Source organism: Notolepis coatsorum (assembly GCF_963971535.1).
Source record: "Notolepis coatsorum genome assembly, chromosome: 15".
Lineage (NCBI taxonomy): Eukaryota > Metazoa > Chordata > Actinopteri > Aulopiformes > Paralepididae > Notolepis > Notolepis coatsorum.
Window position 1 is genome coordinate 67311081 of NC_140179.1, and position 25042 is coordinate 67336122.

The following is a 25042-nucleotide window of genomic DNA, read 5'->3' on the forward strand; positions in this document are numbered from 1 at the left end:
AATGAATGGATATAGCTAATAAAATAAATATCGGTTAAAACCCGAGATATCTCGGGTCTTGGCGCCCAGAGCATGGCGAGTTAACCCGAGAAATCTCTGGGTTGGCCTCCAAAGGGTTAACCACCTGTACATCACTGTTACATTTGCACTGTGGTTGTGGTTGCCAAACTTCTTTTCGTTGTACTGTACTTGTGCTGTATGATGACTAGGGATGCCCCTGAAACCCGGTTCTAAACGGGAACCGGTACTAAATTAGAAAAAAACAGAGTATTGATAAGCTCCGACGTTATCGGTACTGCTATCGGTAGTCTAGGAGCGGATTAGCTACGGAGCTAACAGAGTGTACCATCCATCTGCGATGCAATGGTGGCAGCAACACTGGAAACGGAGTAACGTTAACGTTATGTCGAGTTCATACTACACTACACATATGAACTCGACATAACGTTAACGTTACTCCGTTTCCATGAAGTGTTTAATTAGCAGCAATCTGTTGTTGAAAATGAAATTTAAAAAATCTCTGTGCATAGCACCGGAAACGCGAGGACAGGAAGCCGCCATGAAATGTTTCGTTGGTACGAAAGTGACGGTGACGTCTTGATGGAGTGCCAAGCGGATGCAGATAGGCTACATCATTTATGATAAATGTTTTATTTAAATGTTTATGACGAGTCATATATACAGTACTGTAATAGTATAATACTATAATATTAGTGTAGCCTAATCTTTATCTGCAACTGTGAAGAAAAACCCCATTGGTTTAAACAGAATGAATAGACACATAAAAAATATATATTTTAATTTATTTTTATTTTTTTTATTAAAAATAAATAATTCTAATGTTGATTTAGAATTCGAACGTCAACATTATGAACGAAGCTTCGAAGCTTGGAACTATTTGGTACAGCCCTACTGCACTGTGCTGAACACTCCATGGGAGTGACTGATGATTGAAACCTGATCAGCAGGGATGCTGCTGCCTGGGTTGCAAAAACGTGTCCGTTGATCGCACCAGCCTCGCACAATCAACCCCCGCCATGGTCTGGTCCCCAAGAAAACCCAGAAGCTCACATTTGAATATAGGCAAACGTCAATATAGACAAACAAACACACAGGCACAATGTAAACCGCCCAGGCATGCCAGGGTTTCACAGACTTTCACTTTACCTACAGCTACTTTGGCCCCACAAAAATACTTGATTTGGATGCTTTTTTGTTCTGTTTCGTTGTGAATGATAACGTTTAATGGAAGTTGTGAGTGTCAAAGTACAAAAATAGAACAGTCTTCTTGTTTTTTTTTTGCCTTTTTATTAGACCAGATTTGTGAAAACTGTGGTCATATTCTTGTGAAAACTTTGGTCATAATTTTATCTAAAGTTTGAGACTAAATGCTGTCTAATGCTTGTCTAAATGCTTGTCTAAATGCTTGTCAGAATGCTTGTCAGAATGCTGTCTAAATGCTTGTTAAAATGCTTGTCTAAATGCTGTCTAAATGCGTGTCACAATGCTGTTTAAATGCTTGTCAGAATGCTTGTCAGAATGCTGTCTAAATGCTTGTTAAAATGCTTGTCTAAATGCGTGTCACAATGCTGTTTAAATGCTTGTCAGAATGCTTGTCAGAATGCTGTCATTAATGCTGTCTAAATGCTTGTTAAAATGCTTGTCTAAATGCTGTCTAAAATGCGTGTTTCATGGAATCGCTAAAATTGCACATTTCTGTAGGGGCTGCCAAAAACAAAGCTGTATGATAAGTCAGTTCCGACTCATTCTCCTAGTCCAGCCTACTGCTAGAAACACTACCCATTCACAGTCACTTAAACATGGCAATCTTGACGCCCCAATTTCAGTCATATCAAATTACATGGAATGTCACATGGCATGGGCTACGCTACAGTCTACAATATCCATTAGCTGGGGAAGAAAGACATTTCTTTTACAGAACACTACCGATTAATCAAACCTCACAATAACCTAAGTGGATTTCTCCAAGAACGTTTCGAGGAAGTTCATTAGATATTAATGACACAGACGGAGGGAGTCAGTCAGTCAGTCTTGCCTCACTGGACACGTCCTAAAGGCATGAGAAGCCCACACTTTGAAGCTGAAATTCAATTGTATTTCCCAGTAATAAATAAACATCTGAATTTTAAGGGCTACACTCGCATCATTCGGTATTCCTGTATGATTTGTATTTTTACAACTCATCAGCGCAGGCATATGCTGAGAAAAAGTGAGATTGAAAAGAGTGGAGCAGACAAGCCCTGAAACACAGGGGCTGTATAATAAAATGTAGATTAGTCATCATTGGAAGAATCCAATGGGAGATGGCATAATGCCATGCTGTTTGCTCTTACATAGGAGGTACTAGGGCTGTCCCCGAAGCCTGTTTTTGGGCTTCAAACTTCGTCAGGGTTTTTCCGAACGGACGTTCGAACCTTCGTTGCTACATCATTTATGATAAATGTTTTATTTACATTTTTATGATTAGTCATATACTATAATAGTATAATACTATAATATTAGTGTAGCCTAATCTTTATATGCAACTGTGAAGAAAAACCCCATTGGTTTAAACAGAATGAATAGAAAAAAAATAGAAAAATTTATTAAAAATTCGAATGTTGATTTAGAATTCAAACACCAACGTAACAAACGAAGGTCCGAACGTTCGAACGTTTGGGCTCAGCCCTAGGAGGTACACATATTTACATTGAAAAAAACATAGCCTACTGAGTTTTAAACCACAATGTAAACATCCAGTACAATGAAAAGCGTGTTTTTGATGTAAAATGACCCAACATTTTAGAACTGTTGTTGTTGTGAAAATGATGCACTAAAGCCCTTTGATCTCTGGATATCAACAAACTCAAGCCATTTCAGATATACAATCTGCTTCTTTGGAGATATTACATACTATATATTTGGGTTACCGTGATTGGCCCATCAGTCAATCCCACTATGTCTGATTGGCCCATCATCAGTCACATCTAGCTGAGTGGGCTCTGTGTCCTTAACGATCAGGCATCTAGTGTCTAATGAACAGGAGGCCACGCCCCCTCAGTCTACTGAGAGTTGGTCAGAGAGAGTGACCTAAAATATTTGTTTTAACAAAACAAATTATACTAATGACATTAACACTTTCAGAGCCCAAGCTTAATCTTGATTTACCGCTTGAATGCCCACCATCCACTTTAATGTTAGCGTTAATAACGCCTAATCTATGTTTTAAATTATGGCTATGTGTCTAATCTGCCCGTCGCTTATCAATGACTTGTTTTCCAGTCAACATTGTCGAAGCGGATTGTTTTTTTATCGGTTCATTTTCGTTTTATAGCATTTTGAAAAGCCCTCGTTTTCAAGGAAAATATAAATATCCCATGATAATCGCCATTTTCTGGAATATTCTAGAATACACAAAAACGTTGTCATTTTTCGGCCTATTTAGGTGATCTGAAAAATCGATTATCTGATTTCCTCAAAGCGATCGCCCACACACACACACACACACAGCGAATACAACTCTGATTATCCCAAGACTTGTAAAATAGATTCCTTACCTCAGATCAGATGTTCTCCAAAAAGATCATTCCAATTCCTGATCGCCATTCCAAAAATCTATCGCTTTTATTGATCCAATGCTACATACTGTACATATGTATTCCACGCTGTTCTGAGGCTCCACAATGAATCCGATCGGCTCGGGTTACATGCCTGAGAAGTAAAATGTGGATTCCGGATTTTTCTTTTCTCATCCATTTTCATTGAGTCCATTCCAAAAGGATGCATTACCATCTGGGAGACGATAGGGGGCGGTTTTTTCACATCTGAGCTCCTACAGGGGCTGCATACCAACGGGAGACTCGGTTGATGAAATATGAATAAAAAAAAACGCTAATTGTCGTCGTGGGCATTCAGGCATTGGGCTGATAAAACGTCTTATCACGTTTTGGGCATTGCAAGTGTTAACATGCCACAATAATCAATTTATGACTGAATAAAAAAAATCATCGTACTGGATCTTTATGATAAGTTGTAATAATAATAATAATAAAAAGAGGAATTTCAGCCCAAAGTGCTTCATAGCAGTAAAAATAGACATAAACATTTACAGAATAATGCAAATAACACAGTCCATATGTTCTAAATGAGAACGCCCCCGTGTATAATCAACATCTCCCCACCGGTAATAAACTCATGACAACACCAGTGTTATCGGTGACATTTTGCAAGATGCCGTAATATCCGTAAAACGCTTACTTTGATCTTTAACGTTACGCGGGCTACACTGATCCACTGTGTCTGTCCGTCTACCTCTGCTTTTAATTCCTTTTCAACGAGGAGTATCCATTTGTCGGACAGACATAGTTGACTAATCGGGTTCTAATTTGAAAATAAAAACCAACAGGACAGTTAATACCTTCTGTAAATGTTCTATCCGTTCATTGATGGATCAGTGTAGCTGGAGCCTTAGATCTTCAGATCTTCTCCTTACGGTCAACAACACAAACGCTCACACTGTCCCTCTTATATGTAGTGTGTCGTGCAACCACACCAGTTATGGGCGGCTATATTGAGCTCTCACTGCTGCTGGGCCCATGTTTCACTCTTGTGGTGCGCTTGAAGGTGTGTGTGTGTGTAGATTAGAGATGTTGCCTCCAGATGCTTGCACAGTTTACAGATTGCCTCATTAACGTTAGCGGTTAGTTAGTATTGGGTTTAAATCCAAAATATAACCAAATCCGCCTTCTTTCTCTCCACTCCACATGATGTGAAATCTGCTACGCTATTCTGTTGCGGTGACTCTGCTGTGAACGTGGGCACTGATATGTGAAAATGAACTAATTGGGTTTTAATTCTATTAAAACATTACTAAAACATACAGTACACTGGTGGTGTGGGGAGCGGTGGGCAAGTAATGTACTCGGTGTATGCTGCCTGAACACCAAGTAACACCGCCCACCGCGGCAAGCCTACTGGCAGTCTGGCATTCATCTAGGCGGGTACTTAGGGGAAATTATGATTTGCCCAAACTATCTTTTTCTAGTGGGTTTGTTGACATTCTCTTTCTTGCCTCTCTCTTTCTTGCCCCTCTCTCTATCTCTCTCTCTCTCTCTCCCTCCCTCTCTCTCACTCTCTCTCACTCACCTCACTTTCCTTCTTTGAAATTCAAATTCTTCCATTTTCTCCATTGCTGCCACTGTTCCATAATGTACATGCATGAAAGTGAAATCCTCTCTCTGACCCTTAAAATGGCAATTTGATCATCACAGACAGACACACATGCACGCGTGCTTGTGCGTGCACACACACACAGAGGTAGAGGATTTCTTGAAGGTCATCTATTCAAATATTAGTCATGAATTTCCTTTTGGCTCAAATTCAACCTTTGATTTCGCCGGCATTTGACCCGTTCTTAGGTGTTGTGTTGGCTCCACTGTTTTTAGAAATCCCTAATAAAACGATTTAGTCCAGGAAGCGGCTTAAACGGAGCTTTGAAAGGGATACGCTTTCCTCACTGTCCCGCCGCAAGGAAACTGGGTCAGAGATGCACTGCAAGTTATGTTTAAAACATTATGTCATATGCCGTGGCATTTTATCCTGCATTAAGCGCTCTTCCTCGTTTCCGGGGGAACTGACACATTGCTGTGTCGTGAGGAGTTCCAGTGTAGCACTGGAGATGACAGTGTAGCACTGGAGAGGAGAGTGTAGCACTGGAGAGGAGAGTGTAGCACTGGAGAGGACAGTGTAGCACTGGAGAGGAGAGTGTAGCACTGGAGAGGACAGTGTAGCACCGGAGAGGACAGTGTAGCACCGGAGAGGACAGTGTAGCACTGGAGAGGACAGTGTAGCACCGGAGAGGACAGTGTAGCACTGGAGAGGAGAGTGTAGCACCGGAGAGGAGAGTGTAGCACCGGAGAGGAGAGTGTAGCACCGGAGAGGAGAGTGTAGCACTGGAGAGGAGAGTGTAGCACCGGAGAGGAGAGTGTAGCACCGGAGAGGACAGTGTAGCACCGGAGAGGACAGTGTAGCACCGGAGAGGACAGTGTAGCACTGGAGAGGAGAGTGTAGCACCGGAGAGGACAGTGTAGCACCGGAGAGGACAGTGTAGCACCGGAGAGGACAGTGTAGCACTGGAGAGGACAGTGTAGCACTGGAGAGGACAGTGTAGCACCGGAGAGGAGAGTGTAGCACCGGAGAGGAGAGTGTAGCACCGGAGAGGAGAGTGTAGCACCGGAGAGGACAGTGTAGCACTGGAGAGGACAGTGTAGCACCGGAGAGGAGAGTGTAGCACTGGAGAGGACAGTGTAGCACCGGAGAGGACAGTGTAGCACCGGAGAGGACAGTGTAGCACTGGAGAGTAGGGATGCTCCGATATTGATATTGATATCGGATATCGGCCCCGATATCACTAAAATGGATGGATCGGGTATCGGTAAAAAAAATATATATATATATATATATATTATTATATAATATAATAATAAATAAAATAAGAAATAACAATTCAGTACATTTATATCTATGTGTTCATTTGTTACATTTAGTTTCACTATGTGTTCATTTGTTACATTTAGTTTCACTAAGTTAGGAAAGGAATGTTTTAAGTCAAGCCTGATGTTGCCTTGCACAAAAGAATGAAAGAATGAAAAGAGACTGATCCCAGTCCAGCGTTTCCGTTAGAACATATTCGTGCCGGTCTGAGTGTCCTGCAAGATTTCTATCACCGGACATATTCGAGATATTCCGGTCAGAGTTTTAAACAGCAGTCTATTATAATCACATTTTTATGAGCTAACGAATTCCGTTATAATTGGACATGTGTATTAATTACATCAAGCGAAGAATGAGAAATTGATTTGCAGAATCAAATTACTATCTCTCGCCTCTCAAGTTAGTGCGATACGCTACCAGCATCAAGCTCCCGCCCCGCAGGCTCCCGCTGCAGCAGCTCTGTCACACGCACCCCCAAATCAATCTCGAGTCGACATCGCTTCACCTCGTTGTATCAGACACGTCACACATATCATAATGTTCAACTTCACGTATACAGTCATTAATATATTCCAAATAAAATAAGTCCCTCGATACTCCGTGCTGCTGCTGACTTGAAATAAAATAGACCGCGTATGTGGGCAGTCGGTCCGACACTAAACAGCAGTCTGTTATAATCACATTTTTATGAGCTAACGAATTCCGTTATATTGGACATTTGTATTAATTATATCAAGCGAAGAACTGAGAAAGCAGAGAGACGGCAACATTATCGTGGTTTGCGTGACGACTCTCTCCACCTCGCAACGACTTATTTGCAAAGAGTATGGCGCTGCAGAGAAGCTGATTCATTGTTATTGGCTCTTTTCTGGGAACCGCACAGCAGCGCCCCCCACCCAACATTGGCTGAAAATGGCTGAATTGGAGTACTGCTGGAATACTGCATTGTCCTGATAGTGCTCTGGCTCTGCAGCTTCACAAAAGTTCGCACACCCAGCACTAAGCTCTCGCTGACGACGTCGTTGTCATTATTAGAAGCAACGAGGAAACAAATGTAATGATCGTTTCGTTCATCGCATAGGCTATTTAATTTTAGCCTATTTTAATACAATTCAAATAATCAAATTGTGCTTAGACTCAGGGAATTATTTTCACCGGACATTAAGACCGGAGAGAGTAAATATGTCGGACTTCAACAGATTTTGCCGGTCAAATACCGGTAATTACCGGCTAACGGAAACGCTGTCCCAGTCCCTTCCACACAGTGAGGCACACAGTTTATTAATTGAACAATGGGTATCGGATCGGTATCGGTATCGGGACTGAAAAAGTCGGATCGGTGCATCCCTACTGGAGAGGACAGCATGCTCGTCTAGGATAATGATGGAGTAGGCAGGGTTATGTCAAACACAGGTTTACAAAATACTATCTAGACTAGTAGTACATAGAATTTTGACTGACAAATATAGGCCTTTATAAAAAAAACGGGTAGCTCAGATCAAGCAATTTTTTTTTAAACAATTTTATTGTATCCCCCCCCCCCCACATACAAGACAAAAAAACACATTCAACTCCCTCCATTCCCCAACTATAATTCAAACAGATCAAGCAAACTTGATTGGTTCATAGCCGTGGTGGTATAATAACTGTATACCACTGCTATGATGTCTAATTCCTTCACACAATTCAGTATCACTCCCCGTCTGAAAACAAGCCAACCAGCTAGTGGGGGAGGGTAGTGTTAACGTTAACCAAGTGCTCCCCTCCGTGGTAACGTGAGCCTGCCTGACGGGCCGCCTCGGTGGCTTAGAGAGCGCATTCTGCTCATGCTTGTATTTGACTCAGATAGTATTTATTAAGAGCTTCTAATGCTACGTTGGGGTGTGTCTCTAACTTTCATATTGTCATACTTGGTGCCGGTGACTGTTTTATGAAAGCGATAGCTCACTTCAGGCTGTGATATATGGCGATTATATTTCGCAGTGATAATTGGGCCGAACCACGGCCCTTGGCTGTGATATAATAACCATATTGTGTCACAGCTTTGATATAACTGGGGCAGACAGTGGTCCCCCAGTGGCTCAGGAGGTAGAGCGGTCGTCTGGTAATCTGAAGGTTCCCGGTTCAATTCCCGCTCCTCCTGGCAGCCTGCGAAGTGTCATTGAGCAAGACACTTTTAACCCCTAACTGACCTCCACCGTCGGCGTGTGAGTGAATGTGTGTGTCATTGATGATGATTAGATAATTAGTTGATGATGATTAGATGATTAGTTTATGATGATTAGATGATTAGTTGATGATGATTAGTTGGCTAATTGACAAAGAGTGGGCAATCCTGATCATATGGCTATAAAAAAAACAGCATTGTGTGCCGTATTCTGGAGGGGCTTTAGCAAAGCTACCGTCTTTCTGTATCTGCCTTGTTTTAGATATCACATAGGCCTATTTCTCTGATTCTGTCCGAATCTAATTTCAGTTACTCCTAAAGGAGGATAAACCAGCAACTCCTCCAGTGGTCCTCAATCTTATCATTTCAGCTCAACACTGTGTTGCTTGGTGAAGCCTCCAGTCAGTCCTTTGGCAGCCCAGCACCTGAATTACAATTACTCCCATAAAAGCTCAAAGCACAGAGACTAAATAAATGACAGAGCACATAGCTTTCATGTTTTCCCCTCTTGTACTTCATAGACCATAGAGGTGAATTACTGTACTTGGATTCATGTTGTACTGCTCAGTGCTCAGATCATTGGGCATTGGCTGAAATTTCCCATTTTATTGACAACGGGAAGTCATTGTACTACAAGTAGCTTTGTTGTGAGTGTATTTGCTCAGAATGTGTACTACTGTGTTCATGCCATCTCACATTGCAGCAATATTTGCCGTTCTCGTTGCCTGCCTGTATCTTTAGGAAGTTCCCTCTCCCTCCAGCGTAAAACCCCTCGATGCGTTTTATCACTGTCTGGAGATCAGATTCATTTCTCGCTCACCATTCTGTTTTATAGAGAAAAAGTGGGATGGCCTTCTTTAAATAAAGAGAAGGGACTTGCATTGTATTTTATTTTATTTTATTTACTTGTTTGTCCAACGTGTTTTTATACTTGTATATATTGTGTCTACTGTGTACATGTCTCTCTTGAAAAAGAGATCTCCATCTCAATGAGAAAGCCGTTTTAAATGAAGGACAAAAAACAAACAGCCTAGAGCCACCGTCTATTAGCCTTCCTCTCACGTCGTCTTTGTGAGCCTCTTTCTTCCTACTTGGGAATGTGACACAGCATTTGAACATGGAACACCTACCTGTCACAATGCCTGCTTTACCACACTGCAAGGCACAAGGCAAACAAACTGAAGTCTTTTGGTCCCACGCTTCAGTAATGCTGTTGCAGTGTTACTATGGTTAGCGCAATAGCTGACCTACCTCTGCTGCTTTGGGACGGGTCAATTAGACACCAGCCCTTACCCGTCTGGCTCATTGCCTTTACTTCCAGTGTCAGTGGATACTGCTGTGTCCGTGCAGGTGATTGATTGAATGAACATTTTATTAACAGATTGCAGAATGGGTACAATACAGTACGGCTCAATGCACACAATTGTTAACACATTCCCGGCCAGCCATTAGATGGGCCCCATTACAAACATTCACTGTGCGTCACATTGTTTGTAGAGCAAAATCTATATTTTATATTATAGCTATGGGTCCAATGTCATTGTCAATTGACAGTATGAACCTTCCGTTCAATATGCCATAAAGATTTTTTTTTTCCATCAATACGTTCCAGTTTTATACCGTGGTGAATATGAGTGTTATATCAGAATGATCTGCGATAATTCCTGCAAAGCTATTTATAAGGCGCTAAAGCTAATAACGTTAAATCAATTGGTGTTTCGTCCCTACACAAGCTAGAGTTGAAAATCCAAATGCATATGATTGGTATTATGTTCCATCATGAATGCATGAAAGGGGGGGGGGGGGGGGGGCGTCTATGCCAAATACAACGCAGTTCGGTTTCTGGGTTCCTCTGATTGGCCACTAAGCCCACGTGACCGTGCGTTAGCACGCCCCCCTTATCGCGCGCTGCCGCGCTGTGAAGCGGAAGAACCAGCGAGGCGACGCAAGGCGGTGGTTTCAGCAGCAGCGGCCGTCTTCTTCCGAGGCGGCTCGTTCTTATTGATCCCTAATGTCATGTATGTTGTGTATGTCAGAAATGTCGATATGAATTGAAAATGGGGGACCCTGATGTAAACAAGACAAACGTCTTTCTCTGGTCTGCATCCCCTTAACAATTGTGTGTATTGCGCCGTACTGTATTGTACCCATTCTGCAATCTGTTAAATAAAGTTTTCATTCATTCATTCATTCATTTCTCCCCCACTACTCCCAAAAGTAACACTAAATAGATAAAGTACAACAACGCCAGACTCAAGAAACTGTGTTCCCTTTGGATGTGTTCTCATAAACAATGTTTGTTTACACTGCACACGACACTCGAGGCTGCATGGGTGTAATCTCTCCTCTAGCTATATCAAAGAGGTTGCGTTCAGGAATCGACGTTGTGATGTCCTTTCTTGCGGTGAATTCCTGCCTGAACATTCAAGACATGCTGTATTGCGTGGGGCTTTTAGAGAGGAAGATCCGTAGGACATCACAACGTCGATTCCTGAACGCAACCTCTTTGATATAGCTAGAGGAGAGATTACACCCATGCAACACAGCTTCTTGAGTCTGGCGTTGTTGTACTTTATCTATTTAGTGTTACTTTTGGGAGTAGTGGGGGAGAAATGAATGAATGAATGAATGAATGAATGAATGAAAACTTTATTTAACAGATTGCAGAATGGGTACAATACAGTACGGCGCAATACACACAATTGTTAAGGGGATGCAGACCAGAGAAAGATGTTTGTCTTGTTTACATCAGGGTCCCCCATTTTCAATTCATATCGACATTTATGACATACACAACATACGCGACATTAGGGATTAATAAGAACGAGCCGCCTCGGAAGAAGACGGCCGCTGCTGCTGAAACCACCGCCTTGCGTCGCGCGGCAGCGGGCGATAAAAGGGGCGTGCTAGCGCGCTGTCACGTGGGCTTAGTGGCCAATCAGAGGAACCCGGAAACCGAACTGCGTTGTATTTGGCATAGACGCGGGGGGGTGGGGGAAGTCGTTTCTGATTATTGATTACCAATAACAGCATTCGTTATTACCACAACATAGGATGAGCAGGGGGATGGCTATTAAATCCTTGCACGATCAAGCTGACATTTACGTCAAATTGCTCTTACCTGTGGCCGGTTGGATTCCAAAAAGAATTTTCCAGTTATTTGATCGCATCTGCTAGATCATATGTCCATTGGCTGATGCCATATTCCTTTACTGCATAATGAATTCGGCGTCGCAAAGAGTATTCCATGCGATCTGGTGAAGCCCTCGCTTCTGGCTAACAGAAAAGTCCGCCCGGAGCATAAAAAATTTGACACCAAGTCTGCAACAAGGATTACTGCATTCTCGAGACAGCGCCAATACCAGGATCTGGCCGGTACTGCACTTTCCGAGTCCCAGTATGCCTTTTCCAGCCAAAATACAGCTCTGTGACATTGAATAGGATACTAAAATCGAATAAAAGAAAAAACAAGTTAAAATCGTATACGTGATTGGCCGTCAAGCGTCTGCTCCCAATCACGTATATATATGTGATTGGCCGGGAATGTGTTAAGGAGATGCAGACCAGAGAAAGACTTTCGTCTTGTTTACATCAGGGTCCCCCATTTTCAATTCATAATCAATTGTAAGTAAGGGTGCAATTAGCACCGTGCAAACCATTCTTTGTGGATCTAGCCCTTAGTCTTCTTTGCTGGGTTAAATCCCTTCAAAGTGGTTTCCTCTTTACAAAGGGAGGCTTCTTCCTACTACTTGTTTCTTTCCTATATTATTCTATGGTCGTCTGGCCAATGTTGCTAAATATCCAGAATCGTTATTCTCTATGCTCTTCCCTTCTGGATCCATTCGCAGGCCAAGGCCAGGTACATGTTGTGCTGGAACTGTGTAGACTAGACGTCAGCAGACACCCTTGAAATGCATCCTCATTACTGGCTAAACCAATCTCTCAGGTAGCTGGCTGCCTACAGGTTTCATCATGTTTATTACTCATTATTTCTGTTCCCTTCCACTCTCTGTCTCACACACACACACACGCGCACGCACACGCACACATCCACACACACCCATGTCTGCATAATTTATCAGTGTTAACCATTCACCAAGTGAAGCCTACACTAAGTGTTTAAAGAGCAGGGCGACAGTGGCTCAGGAGGTAATAGACGGTTCCCGGTTCGATTCCGGCTCCTCCCGGCACCGCGTCGAACCTTGTATGGTTGGTTACCTCCGCTGTGAATTGGTGAATGTGAGGCATCATGTGAGTTGTAAAGCGCTTTGGATAAAAGCACTATAGTCCCAACAGCATCCTGTTTGGAGCCTCAAACACCATGCGTTGCACTGTGCCACTTCGGGTCAAAGGAGATGGCCACAGGCTGACACATATTTTCACGGGAAGTGAAATTAGTAATTTAATTAAATTACAAAAGCAGCAAGCTATCAGTGTCTTTGTTGCCTAGAAACTAGGGGTGTAACGATGCGTCGATTAATCGAAATGCATCGATTCTAATGTGTTCGATTCGATGCATCGATTTGAATATGTTAGAATCGATTATAATCGATTATAATCTAAAGAAAAAAAATATATATATTTTTTTTTAATGTATTTTTTTGTGTGTGTATTGTTTTTATTGACCTATAGTCCATTCATGCTGAGTGAATCAGTTCCCCCAGCCACATTTGTGTATTCAACATTTTTTGGGCGAATTAACTGATAGAAAATGTATCGAAAATGTATCGAATCGAATCGAATCGAATCGTGGTCAAATGAAGAGATTTCATGATGCATTGAGTCGTTGCCTGAAGAATCGAATCGTTGTGAGGTCGAATCGTTACACCCCTACTAGAAACACAAGGTCAATAAGACATGGTAACACTGCTTCTGATGGCCTCCTTCTCGTGGTCAGAGTGAATGAGTCTGAGTTGTAGGTCTCCCTTTAAATTCAGTCAGTTGGATGTTTAATTACGTGTAGGATTGGGAAACGATGCCTTTAATCGAGTCTGATTTGAATTAAAAAGCCAATCTATAGTCGCCTCTCCACCACACACAGCTTTGCTAATCAAGCTCCGTCTTTGAGCCCTTCTTATTGTTATAAGCAGCTCTAGTGCTCTATGGCCTCTCTGCCAATGGGGTAGGTTTGCACCGTAGACCCAGAGCAGGAGCCAATCTCACAACTCAACCATTTCTACGTTCCCTTCCTCAAATCAACCGGGTCATATTCATCAATGGGTCATCTTGTTTTTATAATGAAGAGCTCTTGACTTCTGCCCATCTAGTTTATTGGGGATGGTGATGATTAGCCTGCCTCATTCAGGGAACTAGCTATCATTTATAATCTTACCTCCACCCACCCACTGTTGCTGCTGTGCAGATTTCTGTTTACATCTTGTGTGTGGTTTTGCCGAGTTTTATGTCTCATGCTTTACAGTTGTAGCCTTCCCCTCCATTGTACCCTCCGATGTACCCTCCGTTGTACCCTATGTTGTCCCCTCTGTTGTCCCCTATGTTGTCCCCTCCGTTGTACCCTATGTTGTCCCCTCTGTTGTCCCCTACAGTATGGTGTCCCCTCTGTTGTCCCCTATGTTGTCCCCTACAGTATGTTGTCCCCTCTGTTGTCCAGTATGTTGTCCCCTCTGTTGTCCCCTATGTTGTCCCCTATGTTGTCCAGTATGTTGTCCCCTATGTTGTCCCCTCTCTTGTCCCCTACAGTATGTTGTCCCCTATGTTGTCCAGTATGTTGTCCCCTCTGTTGTCCCCTATGTTGTCCCCTACAGTATGTTGTCCCCTATGTTGTCCCCTACAGTATGTTGTCCCCTCTGTTGTCCAGTATGTTGTCCCCTATGTTGTCCCCTCTCTTGTCCCCTACAGTATGTTGTCCCCTATGTTGTCCAGTATGTTGTCCCCTCTGTTGTCCAGTATGTTGTCCCCTCTGTTGTCCAGTATGTTGTCCCCTATGTTGTCCAGTATGTTGTCCCCTCTCTTGTCCCCTACAGTATGTTGTCCCCTATGTTGTCCAGTATGTTGTCCCCTCTGTTGTCCAGTATGTTGTCCCCTCTCTTGTCCCCTACAGTATGTTGTCCCCTATGTTGTCCAGTATGTTGTCCCCTCTGTTGTCCAGTATGTTGTCCCCTCTGTTGTCCAGTATGTTGTCCCCTCTGTTGTCCAGTATGTTGTCCCCTATGTTGTCCAGTATGTTGTCCCCTCTGTTGTCCCCTACAGTATGTTGTCCCCTATGTTGTCCCCTACAGTATGTTGTCCCCCCTGTTGTCCCCTACAGTATGTTGTCCCCTCTGTTGTCCCCTACATTATGTTGTCCCCTACAGTATGTTGTCCCCTCTGTTGTCCCCTACAGTATGTTGTCCCCTATGTTGTCCCCTACAGTATGTTGTCCCCTCTGTTGTCCCCTACAGTATGTTGTCCCCTACAGTATGTTGTCCCCTCTGTTGTCCCCTACAGGATGTTGTCCCCTACAGGATGTTGTCCCCTACAGGATGTTGTCCCCTACAGTATGTTGTCCCCTACAGTATGTTGTCCCCTCTGTTGTCCCCTACAGTATGTTGTCCCCCTACAGTATGTTGTCCCCTACAGTATGTTGTCCCCTACAGTATGTTGTCCCCTACAGTATGTTGTCCCCTACAGTATGTTGTCCATGTTGTCCCCTACAGTATGTTGTCCCCTACAGTATGTTGTCCCCTACAGTATGTTGTCCCCTACAGTATGTTGTCCCCTCTGTTGTCCCCTACAGTATGTTGTCCCCTACAGTATGTTGTCCATGTTGTCCCCTACAGTATGTTGTCCCCTACAGTATGTTGTCCCCTCTGTTGTCCCCTACAGTATGTTGTCCCCTACAGTATGTTGTCCCCTACAGTATGTTGTCCCCTCTGTTGTCCCCTACAGTATGTTGTCCCCTCTGTTGTCCCCTACAGTATGTTGTCCCCTCTGTTGTCCCCTACAGTATGTTGTCCCCTCTGTTGTCCCCTACAGTATGTTGTCCCCTACAGTATGTTGTCCATGTTGTCCCCTACAGTATGTTGTCCCCTACAGTATGTTGTCCCCTCTGTTGTCCCCTACAGTATGTTGTCCCCTACAGTATGTTGTCCCCTCTGTTGTCCCCTACAGTATGTTGTCCCCTCTGTTGTCCCCTACAGTATGTTGTCCCCTACAGTATGTTGTCCCCTACAGTATGTTGTCCATGTTGTCCCCTACAGTATGTTGTCCATGTTGTCCCCTATCTTGTACCCTCCGCTGTACCCCCCGTTGTCCGCCCCATTATTCCCGCCGTTATACCTCTGTTGTCTCCTCCTTCGCCCCCTCTGTTTTTCCGTCCATTATTGTGTCACAATGTGTCCCTCATAGTATTTTGGTTCAACTAACGTCTTGTGTTTTCTTTTCTTCTTTTTTTCCGTCTCTCGTCTCCTGTGGTGTTGGTTGTTGTCGTCACGTATGGCTTCTTCTTCTGCTGCTGCTGCTTCCATCACCACAAACCTGCCTCTGGAACACCTGACCAACAACACTGGACCTCCCCTTCCCCCCATTTCTTTCTTTCTCTCTCTCTCTCTCTCTCTCTCTCTCTCTCTCTCTCTCTCTCTCTCTCTCTCTCTCTCTCTCTCTCTCTCTCTCTCTCTCTCTCGCCACCCCACCATTGCCCCCTGCTAGCATCATGCAGAGGTCAGAGATCAGCACCACGTCACACCAGGTAAGCCAGTGACCTTTTTAGGGAGGGGTGAGAGGTCAGCAGGTAGTGTCTGGGAGAGGGGGCGCAGGGCTGGGAGAGGGCGCAGGGCTGGGAGAGGGGCACGGGGCTGGGAGAGGGGTGCAGGGCTGGGAGAGGGGCGCAGGGCTGGGAGAGGGGCGTGGTGGGCTGGGAGAGGGGCGCGGGGCTGGGAGATAACATCAGGTTGGATGGATGAAAATGAATGGATATCGCTAATAAAAGAAATAACGATTAAAACCCGAGTTTTCTCGGGTCTTGGCACGCATCGCATGGCGAGTTAACCCGACTAATCTCGTGGTTGGCCCTGAATTAGTTAAAGGTGACCTGGCCGTTAACTCTTATTTCATTTTTCTCTCTGTTCCTTTTCATCATATTCATAATATTCCTTTAGTTTCCGAAAACTTTATTTTAATTGTATTACCCCCCCCCCCCCCCACACACACAAACACCATGTTTTTCTTTTTCTTTTTTCAAACAGACTGAATGAACTGATCTTTTCTTACTGTTTAGTCCAATTTTATCATAACTCCACAACTATCACTTCCCCTACTCGGTTTACATGCCTGGTTATGCATCTGTACAAGTACCTCTATGTAAGCCTGTCTGTCTGTCTCTACAAGTACCTCTATGTCTATCTGTCTGTACAAGTACCTCAATGTAAGCCTCTCTGTCTGTCTGTACAATTACCTCTTTGTCTGTCTGTCTGTCTGTCTGTCTGTCTGTCTGTCTGTCTGTCTGTCTGTCTATCTGTCTGTCTGTCTGTCTGTCTGTCTGTCTGTCTGTCTGTCTGTCTGTCTGTCTGTCTGTCTGTCTGTCTGTCTGTCTGTCTGTACAATTACCTATTTGTCTGTCTGTCTGTCTGTCTGTCTGTCTGTCTGTCTGTCTGTCTGTCTGTCTGTCTGTCTGTACAAGTACCTCTATGTCTGTCTGTATGTCTGTCTGTATGTATGTCTGTTTGTCTGTACAAGTAATTCTATGTAAGCCTCTGTCTGTCTGTCCGTCGCTCATTTGTCCAGCTGATTATCTATTGTTTATTTAGCTTCACATCGTACCCAGAGTTGTGTGCAGAGTTGTGTGAGACTGGCTTAGTGGGTTCATCAGAGGACAAAGCAAATAATAATGATAATGATAATAATAATTTCACGATCAATTGCGCTGTATTGTTGTTTGTTGTCATCAGCTAGAAAGCTAATATCATGCTTGCTAGTAGGCATTATCTACGCTAGCGTTTCATAAGGTTTGCAAACAGTGACTATGATCTAAAAGCTTAGGTAGCTAACCAGCTGTCTTGATTTACCCCCTGCCCCCCTCCTGTAGTCCATTTGTGTTTATTGTCATATTAATTTTGTTTGGAAGACTGAGTGATGGTAGGCTATATCAAGCCTTCATCTGCCCTGTCCGGGGGGGGGATTAGACGACTGGAGAGCTACCTAATCTTTTAGATCATATTCACTGTTTGGAGGGGAGGGGGGGGGGGGGGATTAGACAGCTGGATAGCCACCTAAGCTTTTAGATATATTCACTGTTTGCACACCTTAATGCGACCATAATGCCTGCTAGGATAACATTAGCTTTCTAGCTGATGACAACAAATAACAAGCTGGTTCCATGTATTATTCAGATTCCTGAGTGCAGAATGCAGAACATGGAATAAATGCTCCTTATCTTCATTTTATTTAGTATCTTTGGCCGTCGGCCATGGTACAAGCGAGACAATGCCCTGTGAACATGTTTTAATGGACTCTGCTTCGTGTTGGGACCGATCTCGGCCCCCGCCTCAGCTCGTCGGTCGTTGAAAACACATGTAACTGCAGTGGTGATGTCATAATAGAACCGGTTAGAACAGGCTAGAGCGCTCTGGAACATTGTGATGTCATAGTAGACCCGGCCATAGTGTATAAATAGGGAGACCCTATAAGGTTCGTTCCTTCACTTCTCCACCATCTTCAGACAAGCCACATCGACACCAGAGCTTTTAACTGTCCTCTCATATTGCATGCAGTCAACAAGGTACGTTTGGGGCCGTAATGCGCTTGTAGTTAAGTTCATTGGGTTAACAACCACCCTTGCAACGACCGATAAATTGTATGTATGTTGTTATGGTTGTTAATGGTTGTTAATAAAGCCAATCAGTAAACATCAAAGATCATTGCAAGAGATGCGGTTACAACACACATTAACAAAACAAAATGTACTTCTATGTTACATGAATCTCTGGAGGCAGGGCTGGGCTAGCTTGGTTATGGTATTTTGTACCAGTCACCATAATCAGGGTTTCAACGTTTGCATAGAGCATGGATGTAGAAATTGGACCTGAGCAGGTGTGTGTCACACTGTGTCTGTGTTGGTACTGGCAGACAGAGCTTTCCTTCCACTATGATTCACTATCAGCAACAGAATGATAGGATACATCTGACTCTAAAAACATTTCTTGAATGGATAGATTGGGTATCCCCATTGAAAGCAGCATTCTTGATGAGGAAACTCATCTTATGGGACAATTGAACTTAACTGAAAATGTACCTAATTAGGGCACCCAAGTGGCGCAACGCATACAGCACTGCGGTGCAACACGGCCGACCCGGGTTCGACTCCCGGACCCGGTGATCTTTGCCGAATGTCTTCCCCGGTATATCTCCCATTCCTCCTCTCTCTCTCTCTCTCTCTCTCTCCCTACCGGACTGCCCGGTAGCAAAAAGTCAATAAAAACCTACAAAAACATAACTTGTCCGAAAGGACAAGTAACATTTGAAAATGTACCTATTTCATATTGGACAGAGGGGAGCCCAAATCAACAATATCTTTTATCCCTCACAGTTCTCTACAGGTTTCTCTGATGTTCATCTGCTGCTTAATTACAAAAATAACTAGCACATAACTGTCCTTTTAGCAGTGGTGGAAAGTAACTAAGTACTGTACTTAAGTACAATTTCGAGCTACTTGTACTGAGTATTTTCATTTTAGAGATCTTTATACTTTTACTCCACTACATTTGAAAGGACATATTGTACTTTTTTTTTTTTTACTCCACTACATTTATCTGAACCCATCAGTTACTTGTTACTTTGAAGAAACATATTTTGCATAGAAAACATGGCAAAATTGTATGAATATTATATGCTTTCACATAATCAGAGCAGCATAACTGGACCACATACCACTTTACCTTTAGAGGTCAATGGAGGATTGAATTCTCCAAAGCACTGGAATACACAAACGTCATGTAGAATGCATACTTTTACTTTAGATACTTAACCTCTTAACCCTTTTACTGCCACACTACCAAATTGTTAACCCTTTCACTGCGACAACGTCTGTAGTGTGATAGTAAGTAAAGGACTAACCTTCTGTAGTGTGGCAGTGAAAGGGTTAATCCCGATCGGCCCGGTACGAGATTTATTTCACGTCATAAATAGATCAATACAGTCCGTATCAAGTAATGTTGCGTTTCTTTTTCAAATTTAGCCAAGAGTAAAGTAGGGCTGTACCGAATGTCTTTTTTTAACATTCGAAGCTTCGATTGAAGTATTCGAACGAAACTTTGAATGTCTACAAAAAAAATGTACTTCCTCAATTTGAATAATCTGATTTAATTAGTATTTTTCTTTTATTAAATACACTTTCTTTAATGAATATAACTAATCAATTTCGTCAACATAAATAATCCAATAACAAGGGCACGGTTGGTATGAAAGTGATGGTGACGTCTTATAGTATAATATTAGTGTAGCCTAATCTTTAACTGCAACTGTGAAGAAAACCCCCATTGGTTTAAAACAAGATTGAATATACAAAAAAAAAAGATAAAAAATAAAATATTTAAATATTTTTTCTTTTAATTAAAAATAAAAAAATTCGAATGTTGATTTAGAATTCGAATGTCATCATCATCACCATCACCACCACCACCACCATCCACTGGCATCAGTAGCCTCCCTCTGTTTATCCCTGTGTCTGCTGTGTGCTGTAGTGCCGGGTGCTCAGTGTCCACAGCAGAGTAACAAGTGGTGACCTAACATGTTGTGATCAGTGCTTTCAGCTGACTTGTGTAAATCACTTTGAGCTGCAATCTATGAATGGTGCTATATAAATAAAGTTATTATTATTTTACATTTATTTTAATTTAAATTAAATTTATTTTATTTTAAGACTTCTAAAGAATGTCATGTTTTTAGACATATTTCTATATTATTATAATATATTATTACATTACATTATATCATACATATTATTCAAATGAAGTCAAACATTTTCCGTTGTGATGTCACAGTATGATGTCATAATCAAACATTCTAGAACATTTGTGTATATTCAACAATTCTCTCAGAAGATCTCAGCTCTCAGTAGACAAGTGAAGATCTCACTTGTTGTTTCTGGCTACTTGTTTGTAAACTTGAATATATTCTGTAGATACAATTTTTAAATCACCACATGGAAAAGGAAACAAGCGCCAAGTGTAGCAGGTAAGGTCATAGCTGTCAATAGGGCTGTACCGAATGTAATTTTTTAGCATTCGAAGCTTCGATTGAAGTATTCAAATGAAGCTTCGAATGTCTACAAAAAATAATTTACTTCATAAAAAAATCTAAGTATTTATTTTAATTTTAATGTCTAAATCCTCAATTTGAATAAAGTGATTAATCTGATTAAATTAGTACTTTTCTTTTTTTTGTATTTTTTTTGTATTATTTTTTAAACAAACACATAAACAAACATGACAACACACGATTAGATATACAAGCATTGTAAAACAGTGTACATCAGTTAACTCATCGTTTGGATAAATGTCTTATATAAGATATACCCCTAATACCTGCTATCTATTCCCCTACACACATATGCTCTTGCTCGCACCCCCCGCCATGGACCCCCCCATGGATAATCCATCCATTATCCTTCGCTCCTAACCAAACACTACCATTAAATGCTAGCTTTTATTCTCTCCACCACTTCTAACCACATTGTCAATTTGGATTCATTGAGACCCAAAATTCTTGCTGTAGATATTTCTAGATAAATCACATCGAGATATGTAAGAATCCAGACCTTTCGGCACATTTTTTCCGGTTGAAACCATCGTGATGCTATCAGTTTTTTAGCCACTGTAATACCAGATAAAACCAATCTCTTTTGTTGTATAGGTACTGCATATTCAAAAACATCATTCAGCAGTAATATAGAGGGGTGTACAGGTATATTCAGAATTAAGAGATTTGATAATTGCTGGGTCACTTCTTCCCAGAATATCTTAACTGGTGGGCAGTCCCAATACATGCGCATAAATGTCCCCTCGTCCCCATTTGTACATAAGGAGCATTTGGAGTCTTGTTTAAGACCCATTCTGTTCAGTCTTATAGGAGTCAAGTATGTCCTATGAATATAGTTAAGATTGATTTGTTGATGGTCCGGGTTCCTTGATGCAAGTCGAACATTTGCCCAGGCTTCTTGCCAATCAAAATCTTTTTCTAGGTCTGGTATATCCCTCCTCCAAACAGAGTCTAGGTGGAGGGTTTCATACGAAGCCGTTAGTAATTGATGATAAAAATCTGATACAAAACCTCTCGATGTCTCTCTTTCATCGAAAAATGTGTGGTATCTGTGGTGTGCAATTGGTATCTTTAATGGAACACCGTGAGTCTTCAAACATAACAATAATTGTGCGTAAAAAAGATATGTGGAACCGGTGAGATTAAACTTTTTCTATTTCATCATAGCTACAAATACCCTGTTTGTTGAAAACATCTCCTAATGTATGTATGCCTTGCTTTTCCCATCTAGGGAATCTTATAGGTCGTTTTCTAATCAGGAGTGCATTGTTATTGAATAAGGGAGTATGATTATGCCATTTATGTGGATTAGAATATTTTTTTTGTGTTTCACGCCATATCCGGATCGCATGTGTAATTATGGGGCCAAATTTCAGTTCGCATTGCTTAATTGATATTTTGTTGTATACTATGTTCTGCAGTCTCTGTGGTGCTACTATATTTACTTCTAAATTTCCAGGATACTGATGCTTGGGGTTCAAACCAGGTTGTCAGTGGTCTTAAAGTGTACGCCTTAAAATAGTGGAAAAAATGTGGGATTGCCATCCCTCCGTCGGCTTTGTTTCTCTGTGCGGTGGATCTTTTTATACGTGGTGGTTTGTTATTCCAAATAAATGTATATGCGGAAGAGTGTAATTTTTTCCAGTAACCATCTGGAGGGGGTAACGGGAGCATTGAGCTGATGAAGTTGATTCTAGGTAAGACATCCATCTTAACTATTGAAACCCGTGCCTGTACTGAGTTTTTAAGTTTTGACCACCTGTCAAGGTCTCATTTTATTTTATTTTGGATTTCTATGTAATTGTGTTTCACCGTTTGGCTTATGGTAGGGAATACTTCAACTCCCAAACATCTAAAGTGTTTAACCATTGGTATTTCTTCTGGAAGTCTTGTATTCTTTGCAGGGTCGTTCAGTGGAAGGAAAGCCGACTTTGGCCAGTTTATTTTAAATCCTGATAGGTCGCCAAAGTCATTAATCAACTTGAGAAGATAAGGCATTGCGGTGTTAGGGTTTTGCATGAACAGTATTACGTCGTCCGCATATAGACAAATTTTGTGTTGTGTGCCCTTGATTACGATTGGTTCTATGAGTTGGGATTGTCTTATATATTGTGCTAAAGGTTCTAGTGATAAATCGAATAGTCCGGGACTAAGAGGGCAACCCTGTCTAGAAGAGCGTGATACCGGAAATATTCCGGAGGTGATTATACCTGTTGTAATCATGGCCGATGGGTCTTTGTATAATACTTTAATCATATCAATGAATCCTTTTCCTAACCCCATCCTTTCTAATACCGCCCATAGATACGACCATTCCAGCCCATCAAAAGCTTTCATTGCATCCAGGGACAGCATCGCCTTGGGTGTGCTGTCGTCCTTGCTGGCATCTAGTACGTATAGTAATCGTCTTATGTTGTCAGTGATCAAACGGTTTCTTATGAAGCCAGTTTGATCCGGATGAACTAAAGACGTCATATGCTTTTGAAGTCTGATGGCTAATACCTTAGAGAACAGTTTGATATCGGTTCCGAGGAGGCTTACGGGTCTATAACTACCGCACTCGGTGGGGTCTTTGTCTTTTTTAAGGAGGACTGTTATGAGTGCAATATTGTCGTTCTTATGAAAGTTCCCCTCCTTGACTGAGTATAAAATCATATTAAGTAATAGGGGTCCAATTATGTCCCAACATGAGAGGTACATTTCTGGTGGGATACCATCTCTTCCAGGAGCCCTACCACTTTGCATTTCGGATATGGCCTTCCTGAGTTCCTCTAGTGTGATTGGTGTTTCTAACTGTTTAGCATCATCCTCTGAAAGTTTGGGGAGGTTAATTTGATTAAGATATGTGTCCATTTTGTTTTGATCGAAGGTCGTTTCTGATTTATACAAGTTGGAGTAGAATTCTTTGAATGTTGTGTTTATTTCTTTGGTGTCTGTTACAAGTCCTTGTTGTGCTTTAATGGAGGTTATATCTGCAAATTTTGCGTTAACTCTTAATCGCGTAGCTAGTAGGTGACTTGGTTTGGAACCTTGAGAGTAATGCTGTTGTCTTGTGCTACGTATTTGTACTTCAGATTGTTGTCTGTAAATGGCGTTAATCTCTATTTTTAGTAAATTTACTTGAGATTCCAGTCGAGCCGAGTCGTTATATTGTAAAGAAGTAAATAATGTAGAGTCGAGCGTTTCTAATTCCGCCAGTTTTGAGCATCGATTCTTGCGTATTTTGGATGAAAAGCTATCCGTGAAATCCTTGATCATTCCCTTTACCGACATCCATAATATTCTAGGGTCCGGCACCGAGTTCACATTCTCTGGTAGGAATACTGAAAGAGCTTCTTTGAGTTGTGTAATGAATTCCTTGTTATTCAGCAGTGTTGTGTTAAAGCGCCATCTTGGGGCTTGGGATGATAGTACACCAAATGATCATTTTAGGAGTAAATAACAATGATCTGATAATGCATTGGGTACCATCTCCACTTCATAGTTATCAAATAGTCTCGGTGTTGCGAAAACATAATCTATTCTGGATAGTGTTTTATGTCTTGCTGATCGACAAGAGTACTTCCGGGTCGTGGGGTTGAGTGATCGCCATAGATCATTTACACCTGTATTCTTTGCCCAATCCTTTAACGCATTAGATGACTTTTTTTGTTCGTTGGAAAAGTTGGGATTAGATTTATCCAACCCACGGTCCCAAATGGCATTAAAATCCGCACCAATTATAAATGAGTATTCTGGAAGGGTTAACATTTCCCTAGTGAGTGCAGTGTAGAAATTATTTTCGTATAGATTTGGGGCATATACCGCTACCAACGCTATTTTCCTATTCTTGTGTATAATCTTAGCTATGGTTATCCGACCATCTGCATCAGACCATACTCCCTTCAATTCAATATTCAATTTCCGTTTCACGACTATAGCAACTCCACGGGTTCTCGTTCCAAAGGAAGAGTGACTAATGTTATGGTATGTGTTGTCCGCTAATGTAGCTTTGTCTCCCACTAAAATGTGTGTTTCGCTTAAGAGAGCCACATCAACCTGTTTGTTTTTCATCAATGTGAGCACGCTTTTGCGTTTATGTTGATTATTTATTCCCCCAGTGTTCCAGATCATTATATTCAAACTAGCCAT

General features: G+C 42.0%; 1 protein-coding gene across 1 annotated transcript in view; it reads left to right on the top strand.

The window, feature by feature from the left end:
• The window catches only part of osbpl8 (oxysterol binding protein-like 8), a gene marked incomplete at its 3' end in the record, with an annotated part of 241611 nt that overhangs the window by 116652 nt on the left and 99917 nt on the right, over window positions 1–25042 (top strand). The window contains 1 exon segment of the mRNA XM_084331028.1: window positions 16307–16346. Coding sequence (XP_084187154.1) covers window positions 16307–16346 — 40 coding nt within the window.